General features: G+C 39.7%; 1 protein-coding gene across 1 annotated transcript; it reads left to right on the forward strand.

Moving 5' to 3' along the window:
- Window positions 1-2282: 2282 nt before the first annotated feature.
- Window positions 2283-7317, forward strand: LOC121388445 (neuromacin-like protein). Its single transcript, XM_041519767.1, is given in 2 exon segments — window positions 2283-2335; window positions 6681-7317. A coding segment is annotated over 1 exon segment (306 nt). The 5' UTR covers window positions 2283-2335; window positions 6681-6705; the 3' UTR covers window positions 7012-7317.
- Window positions 7318-9734: the final 2417 nt, after the last annotated feature.

A 9734-nucleotide genomic window follows, 5' to 3' on the forward strand; every position in this document is an offset into this window, starting at 1 on the left:
AGGTCCGTAGCCAGCAATTCTAGTGGGAAGGTTCGACTAGGTATTTGCCAGGGCCTTATGGGTATAAATTTGATTTTTTAAACATGTCTCCCCAGAAATTTTGAAATCTCTGAAAGCGTTTAACGCGTTTTTCTGGCATCTGTAACTTAAAAATTGATATTTTAGAACAACTATTTTCAACTATTTTGTGGATTGTATTATTGTTATTATTATTATTTTTTTTTTTTTAAGATAATGAAATTCTAACAAACAACAGGAGTTAAAGGTATTGGTCCGGGGTATAGACCCGAAGTATATGTTAAAAGCTACGTGTACCTCAGAACAATGATCAATTCATTTAATAATGAACATATTTAGGAAAAACGAAACACTTACGTTCATAAAGATTGTATTATCACTAATCACCGCCAACACCTGCAGCCTCTGTTAAGAGTACAGGTGTGGTCCTCAAACGTTTTCAGCAAAAAGTTTTGCATAAGGTATTGCATCCCATTTAATTTTTGTCATTGATGTGTTATATCATCAAAATGGCATCTACATGTTGGCCATAAAACATTTTCTAATACTTGTAAATTACATTCAAGAAAGTATGCAACATTTCCTAATTTGCCTTAATCCTACGGGATATTTTCAATAGCACCAAAACCAACCCTCGTCCACTACCGACCCTGGTCGGGCTGCTTGTGCTCCATTACATATGCCAGCGCGGGCGACCCCCTCTCCCACCCACCCCAAACCTTTCCCTGTCCTGGACGGAGGAGCCTATGAATGTCGACACCTGCACCAATGATAGGCGTGTGCTACAACAGCTTGTTCTCAATGTGCACGTTAAAACCTATGTCCTGACCTGACCTAACAGGATTACTTTTTGTTGATAACATTTTATTTCAAACTTTGGTTGATAAATCAATGGAAGGTGAACTGCTGTCATTGTTATGTGATTATCGAATGCTACGAGGTCATCAATATAGCAGAAAGTACAATTAAACATGTTGGGTGGGTTCCTTTTTTTTTTTTCCATTTTTTCCCCAGATTAGTTAGGACACTGCAGCTTTGGTAAGTGGGTTGCTAAATGATGAAGACAAGCAAACATTGTTTTATGGGAATGTTGCAGTGAAGTATGTGTGCAATATTAAAAAACTGAAAAGGTGGATATCAGCTTCTGCGGGAGGGTTCGGACGAACTCACTGACCGCCCTCCACCCACCCCCCACCCCCACCCCCACCCCCTAAATACGGGCCTGTAAGAGATCCCTTGCTACTAATGGAAAAATGTAGCGGGTTTCCTCTCTAAGACTATATGTCGGAATGTGCTCTAGTGGTGTTGTTAAATAAAACAAACTTCTTCTCGAACGGTCACCCAGACCAGGCCCGTAGGAACCGGGGGGGGGGGGGGGGGGGGCACTTGTCTAACCCCACATTTGTGACCCTTTTTATTATATTAATGTTTGCCAATGTAACCAAAATCTGATATACAGTTTGTACCAGATCCGTCAGTGCCCCCCACCACCACCCACCCCCACCCCCACCCCCCAAAGTCATTCCTACAGACCTGCAGACGGATGTTATTTGATATTGTACTACCTTACTATTTCTCGCTCCAGCCAGTGCACCAGGACTGGTACATCAAAGGCCGTTATATGTGCTATCCTGTCTATGGGATAGTGCATATAAAATATCCCTTGCTGCTAATCGAAAAGAGTAGCCCATGAAGTGGCGACAGCGGGTTTCCTCTCAATATCTGTGTTGTCCTTAACCATATGTCTGACGCTATATAACCGTAAATAAAATGTGTTGAGTGTGTTGTTAAATAAAACATTTCCTTCCTTCTTGTACTATCTTAAGTATCCAGCTGGAGAAAATATTTCACTACCATGCTCTTTATTCACTGCAATCGACTCACACCCCACTACGTGGCCAGGATTCTATATTGGTGTGTGTGTGGGGGGGGGGGGGGGGGTCGTATTGGGTGGGGGACAACCCGCACTATGCATGTATACATGTATGTATGATTTAAAAAAAAAAAAAAAGGTAAAAAAAGGTTTGATGGGGTGGGGGTGGGGTGGACATGGCCCCCGAGCCCCCCTGGCTACACAAATGCCCCACCCTCGTTATGTCTTGCTAGGTACGGCCCTTGTAAATGGAATATGAACATAAATAAAAAAATAAAATAGCAAAAGATCCGGTATCAGTGTTGCGGCGTTGCAGTAATTACGTACGGTAACATGAAACGTGGTCGCTAACAAACAACATGTTACATCCTGGTTCAAACCGCAATAAATACCGCACACCAGACGTCCACCTCATCAGAACTTTCTCTTTCGCAGACTGAAAAGGTAAGTCAATTGTTTGTACATACTAGAGCAAATTGGGTAACTTTAAAAACATTTTTATCTTTCATTATTTTTTATTATTATTTGTTTGTACTGTAAAATTGTGTATTATTTATTTATATGCTTATGCTATGGTCAGACTACCAACTGTCAACACAAGGTTGGCCAAATTTCTGCTCTCACGACTTCTACGCCTGTACAGTTGCTAGTCTGAGCGCTCTTTAGTTGTTAAAGAAACATTCCTGAGGTTTCTGCTATTTTTAAGATGTTATTGACTAACAGACTTTTTAACTACTGTAATTACATATCAAATAATATATTATATTTTTCTGCATAAAATGTTAATGGATGTATATTAAATGTGTTTCTGATCGTTCTAATATTTGTACTACGTTAAATTTAATTTTATTTCCTAAAATATACTTTTTTCGTACGTACGAAATTATTTGAAGACAAAATCCAGTTTGGGCTTCTTATAAATATTAAGACGACCAGAAACGCATTGAATATACAGACACTGATATTCTAAAGAATAAAATATATTTAATATGTAAGTTTAATCGCAGAAATATTTTATTACTCGGAAACATCTTACAATGCAGAAAAGTCAGGAATGTCCCTTCAAGCTGAGCGTTGTTAGTCCGGAGGAGTTGGGGAAATTACACCGCAACGATCGACTTGGTCACCGTTCTGCTGACAGTTGCTAGGCGCAGTAGGCTCGGTCCTCCTGATACGTATTAATTCTTAGTCTGTGGCACAAAACGAGACCCGCATGTGGGTCATTCTACAGAAAGTGTCACTTTTATGTCCCTGCGCAATTTCTTTTTTATTTATATATAGAAAACTAAATTTGTCTGTAACGATACCTTATTAATAATATGATCTCGTCATAGCATTTTTTTCTCTCTGGTAATCAGCTTTGATAGAGATTTTATTCGAGAGTGTAAAATGTCACTGGTGTTACCTGTTCCAAGCACAACACTATACATAACATGCACTGTTAAAATATATAACAGAAGACATAACACTGAATACCTTCAATGTAAAACGTACTGATGGCTGACTTACTCACTGAAGAAGGAATCTTGTAAATATTTTCCGTATTCAAAAGATGGTGGGCAATATAAGCTTGTCCCTGGAGTTTTATGTCATTGGTGTTACTATATATACTTATGAGAAAACAAAAGAAACTAAATGCTCTCTGGATGAAACATTCCACCGGTAGATATCGGCCATCGAACTTATTTGTCAAAAACATCAGACATATGAACAGTTGTGAATAGTTTTCTTTAAATGTCATGAATGTGTTGTCAAAATATAAAAGTGGGTTTATTCACTGTCATTGGTGTTACGATCATATTTATGTAATGGTTAATAATTTTAAGAAACGTTTTGTATGTTATTATAGACATCGTATGTCTGCTACAACATGCACTTTTTCCGTTTTCTCAACTGTTTCTTTAGAGAGCATGAATTAATTATACACTTATTTGTCATTGGTGTTACCTGTCATTGATGTTACCAGGTACTGAGTAACAACACCAATGACCATTAGTAACACCAATGACAATGAGTTTGAATAAGATGCCGTTTTCCTCACTTTGCATATTTTTGAAGATGGTTTGAAATTATTAAAGGGACTTGTGCAGCATTATAGTTGCATAATGGCACTTTGGGTAAACTAAATGTTTTGTTGGAATGTAAAGAGTATATCTTCAACGTCCCTAACTGCGTTATGCTTGGTTCGCGCAATTAACATCCGATTTGCTGTCGTCTGCTTGTCGTTCATTTGTGAGGTTTTCTTCACAGTTAGTGAAGATTTCCAGTAACAAAAAAGAAAGAAAGAAATGTTTTATTTAACGACGCACTCAACACATTTTATTTACGGTTATATGGCGTCAGACATATGGTTAAGGACCACACAGATTTTGAGAGGAAACCCGCTGTCGCCACTACATGGGCTACTCTTCCGATTAGCAGCAAGGGATCTTTTATTTGCGCTTCCCACAGGCAGGATAGCACAAACCGTGGCCTTTGTTGAACCAGTTATGGATCACTGGTCGGTGCAAGTGGTTTACACCTACCCATTGAGCCTTGCAGAGCACTCACTCAGGGTTTGGAGTCGGTATCTGGATTAAAAATCCCATGCCTCGACTGGGATCCGAACCCAGTACCTACCAGCCTGTAGACCGATGGCCTACGACGACGCCACCGAGGCCGGTCATTTAAGGAAATATTAATTACTTAATTTTGCTAACAAGTAGTCTAGTATTTCCAGGATACAGTCTTGAATGTCAATGGTGTTACACATTGTCATTGGTGTTACTTGTTTTGTCATTGGTGTTACGAAAGCATATTTTAGTTGTTCTTTCTCAAGAAACTTTATTTTTGAAATTTAAATTGTTTATTTAGGAAAGAATACCTTCTACCTTTATGACTTTGATGAAAATATATTTTGAAGGACTCCATATTTTTAAATAATTAAAACTGCCACAGTGTATAATTTAAGTCAAATACAGAATATCCGTGTGGAAATGCACAAGTTTTTAATTCTAAAGTTATTCCATATATTTTATTAGGGACACCCAAATAACACATCCATTTGCTCTTCATCACTATAAACCAATTGGATCATACTGCTAAACTATCCTACTTGTCCGGTAACACCAATGACATAATGAACTTGTTCATAGAGTAATATGTGTCTGCACGTGCAGGCCGATGACAGTTCTGCGTGGCCAGATATAATTTTACGTTTCTTTGTTCATCTAGTTTCCAAAAGTTAACAATAAATATTTATATCTTTCAATTGTTTTATTTTGAATTTGTATTTTGAAAAGAGACGCTTTCTGTAGAATGACCCATGTACGATTTCAGTATGTTGGTGTCAGACTGTCAACTGTCACGACGGAGTTGGCCAACTCGACGGTTATGTTGTAATTTTCCCCAACTCCCGCCTTAGACGGCCTCGCTCAAATTAACTACTAACTGGTCGGCAATCCACAGATATCATCACTGACAACAAGGGAATAGCAACCATGTTTACATATGTATGAATGCACGCATGCACCCATGCACGCACACACACCCACGCACGCACACACACACCCACGCACGCACACACCCACGCACGCACATACACCGCGCACATACACAATCTCTACACATGCATACCATATTAAGACGATAATGAAAAATAATAGGACACGGATTCCATTCTAACCTATTTTAAATAAGCAGCAGTGCTCAATTAGTTTTGTACTTAGGCCTATTTCCAATTATGTTTCAAGCACGCTACCATATACCTCAACTAAAAATTTTTATTAATTTATTATTATTAATAAAAGCAGCTAGTATAATAAAGGCTACTATATTTGGTTAGCAGCAAGGAGTATTTTTTTATATAAAATTAGTCACATGCATTTCGTTACTATTTGACTTTTTTCCAAAATCATCTAATATAATTAACGTTAATGGCAGGATATCACGTGGTCTAATGCTGCGTTGTTATTGGTCGGTTGTTTGCCGACGGTGCAGTTGAGTTCCATTTCACTCACAACTCAGCGTCGGGTTGACTTGTAGTGCGCACTCAGAGAAAGCACCTACACACCTGTTAGGCCTACGTGTCCCTCACAATAACAACAAGAACAAAGCACCTACACACCTGTTAGGCCTACGTGCAGCTCACAATAACAACAAGAACAAAGCACCTATACACCTGTTAGGCCACGTCCCGCTCACAATAACAACAAGAACAAAGCACATACACACCTGTTAGGCCTACGTCCCTCCCACAATAACAACAAGAACAAAGCACATACACACCTGTTAGGCCTACGTCTGTTGTAAGAGGAGCGGGATTTAGCTCAGTCGGTTGAGCGCTCGCCTGAGATTACGCTTCGCAGGATAAAACCAACATCTGATTGGGGGTTTTCTCGGTCCAACGAGTGCACCACAACTGGTCAAAGGCCGTGGTATGTGCGTTCCTGTCTGTGGGAAAGTGTGTATAAAAATTCCCTTGCATCAGTTTTTCTCTGATGACTACGAGTCATAATTACCAACTGTTTCACATCCAATGAATAATTAATCAATGTGTTCTAGTGGTGTCGTTAAACAAAACAAACTTTAGGTTTTTTTCTATTATAGAATTTAACCGTAAAATTACATAATGGCCTCTTTGACAACAACAACAACAACAGAACACACACACACACAGAGAGAGAGAGAGAGAGAGAGAGAGAGAGAGAGAGAGAGAGAGAGAGAGAGAGAGAGAGAGAGAGAGAGAGAGAGAGAGAGAGAGAGAGATAAAAACGAAGCACATATTACAAATCTGTTACTTCCATTGCAGGACTGAAGATCTGTTAAATCACACCATGGCCTCTTTGACCGTCCTGTCCGTGTTGCTGGGTGTGGTCGTGTTGGCGATGCTGCCTGGCGTTCCCCACGTCGAGGCAAACGCAATCAGCGAGTGCTGGGACGCCTGGAGCCGGTGTACTGGCTGGAGCAGCGCCCTCACCGGCCTGGCCTGACAGACGTGTCCTCAGAGATGTCGGTGTAAAGGTCATCAAGGTGGCAACTGCGTCCTTGCTCCGTCCAGATGTCCACTGGCCAGCGAAACCTACCAGTGTCAGTGCTATGGGAGAAGGCAAGGACCACGTCCGGCGTGGTGCGGCGTTTAAAGAGAGTCGTTTTGTTGCTGTCAGTCTTTGTTTCCGCGCGTGAACAAAGTCAGTAAAACCATCAACAACTGAATCTGTTTTTTGAGATCTTACTCGAACTTGATTTATTTTTTTACAATCCATTCTGAATTCTAGTCCTCCGATTTGATATTAACTTAGCGAAAAACTGCTTCTAGTCTTAAAATGTTTTGACTGTTTGTGTCCAAATTCATTAAGTTAAATATTACTCCAACTTGACTGTTTTCAAACCAGTTTGAATTCTAATTCTCGGATTTGATTTTTAAAAATAAACTGTTTCTTGTTTAATATGTGTTTCTTGTTTAATATGTGTTTGATTGTTTGTGTCTAAATTCATACTTGATATTAAGCTAAATACTGAAACAGTGTGTCAGGTTTACTACACTGTATCTACAACTGTCTCTGTTCTGAATAAAGCGACAGTCTGACGACAAATCCTATCAGTAGTTATTCTTTATAGTACATCATCGACATCTCTTGTAACACTTTTGGGCGGCATTTCGTAGGAATCGCTGTGCAAATTTGACATCCAACGTCTGTCTGTCTATCTATCCATCCATCCATCCATCCATCCATCCATCCATCTATCTATCTATCTATCTATCTATCTATCTATCTATCTATCTATCTATCTATCTATCTATCTATCTATCAATCAATCAATCTATATATATATAATGTGTGTGTGTGTGTGTGTGTGTGTGTGTGTGTGTGTGTGTGTGTGTGTGTGTGTGTGTGTGATCCCACACCACACACCAAAGAGGATAGAACATACTACGGCCATTGATATACAAGTCGTAGTGCACTGGTTAGAACGAGAAATAGCCCTCCGACGGGGGTCGATCCTAGACTGACCACGCACCAGACGAGCGCTTTACCACTGGGCTATGTCTCGCTCTCGGAGCTCATTAAGTCAAATAATAACAGAAGAGAACAAGGATTAAAGGAATATGTTTTAATGAAAACTCTGTATAAATGAGTGTCATCAAACATGACGCAAGAGTGCCATAACAACTTATCAACACAATCTGAGATCAAACATCTGAACATCTCCACAAAAGAAGGCTACTATTAGGCACATGTATTTGTATCACCACCGTGACTTAGATAGCTGTAAACACTAACAGAACTAGCAACATTTCAGCTGAAACGCTACAAGACTATACGACAGTCCTATTGCCAATTCCGTATAGTAACGTAACAAATAGCATGCACAAGACTGGGTATAATCGATAGAAATGTGTGGTGATCATTATCTAGTGCAGTAACGTATGTAGGCGATAATGACGAAACATTTACTAGTTTAATATCGGCTACTGTATCGAATTGCAACGAAATATTTTAATAGTTTCCCATTAGCATGACACGTGACCTTGTTTCCCATTACCACGATGCATGACACGTGACCTTATTTCCCATTAATATGGCACGTGACCTTGTTTTCCATTAGCATGACGTATGGCACGTGACCTCATTTTCCATTAACATGACACGTGACCTTTTTTCTCATTAGCACGACGTATGACACGTGACCTTATTTCCCATTAGCACGACACGTGACCTTGTTTCCCATTAGCACAACGTATGACACGTAACCTTATTTCTCATTAACATGACACGTGACCTTGTTTCTCATTAGCATGACACGTGAACTTGTTTACCATTAGCATAACACGCGAACTTGTTTCTCATTAGCATGACACGTGACCTTGTTGCCATTAGCACGACACGTGACCTTGTTTTCCATTAGCACGACGTATGACACGTGAACTTGTTTACCATTAGCATGACACGTGACCTTATTTCCCATTAGCACGACACGTGACCTTGTTTCTCATTAGCATGAGATCTGACACCTGACCTTATTTTTCCATTAGTATGTCACGAATCCTTGTTTTCCATTAGCATGACATGTGATCTTGTTACTCATTAGCATAACATTGTTTCCCATTAGCATGAAGTATGACATGTGGCCTTATTTCCCGTTAACATGACCTTTGTTCCCATTAGCATGACACATGACCTTGCTTTCCCATTAGCATGACACATGACCTTTAATACCTGGTAAGGGCAGGAATGGTGAAAGCTCCTCCCTCCTCCCAATATTAATTCCACCAATGGTGATATATTTTTGTACAACCCATTGAACCTGATGCGAGTGCTCTGCCACTGGTTATGGTATTCGGGCGACAATGGAAGGAATGGGTGTTTTTTCTTTTTAAACATCATCTTAAACTTTCTCCTTACAACATCATCTTAAACTTTCTCCTTACAACATCATCTTAAACTTTCTCCTTACAACATCATCTTAAACTTTCTCCTTACATCAATAAACTACTCTGGGCCCCGTTCCACGAAGCGATCTTAGCACTAAGATCACCCTAGTGCATAAGGTTGCTATGCACTTCAGGTGATCTTAGCACTAAGATCACCCTAGTGCATACGGTTGCTATGCACTTCAGGTGATCTTAGGGCTAAGATCGCTTCGTGGAACGGGGCCATAACATCAAATAAATGGCTAAAATCCGCCAATAAGACCTGGGGTGGGACTGGTATATCAAAGATCGTGGTATGTGCTATCCTGTCTGAGAGATAGCACATATAAAAGATCACTTGCTACTAATGGAAAAATATAGTGGGTTTTCACTCTATGCCAAAATTACTAACTGTTTGACATCCAATAGCTGATGATTAATAAATCAATG

This window comes from Gigantopelta aegis, chromosome 14, assembly GCF_016097555.1.
Source record: "Gigantopelta aegis isolate Gae_Host chromosome 14, Gae_host_genome, whole genome shotgun sequence".
Taxonomy (NCBI): Eukaryota; Metazoa; Mollusca; class Gastropoda; order Neomphalida; family Peltospiridae; genus Gigantopelta; species Gigantopelta aegis.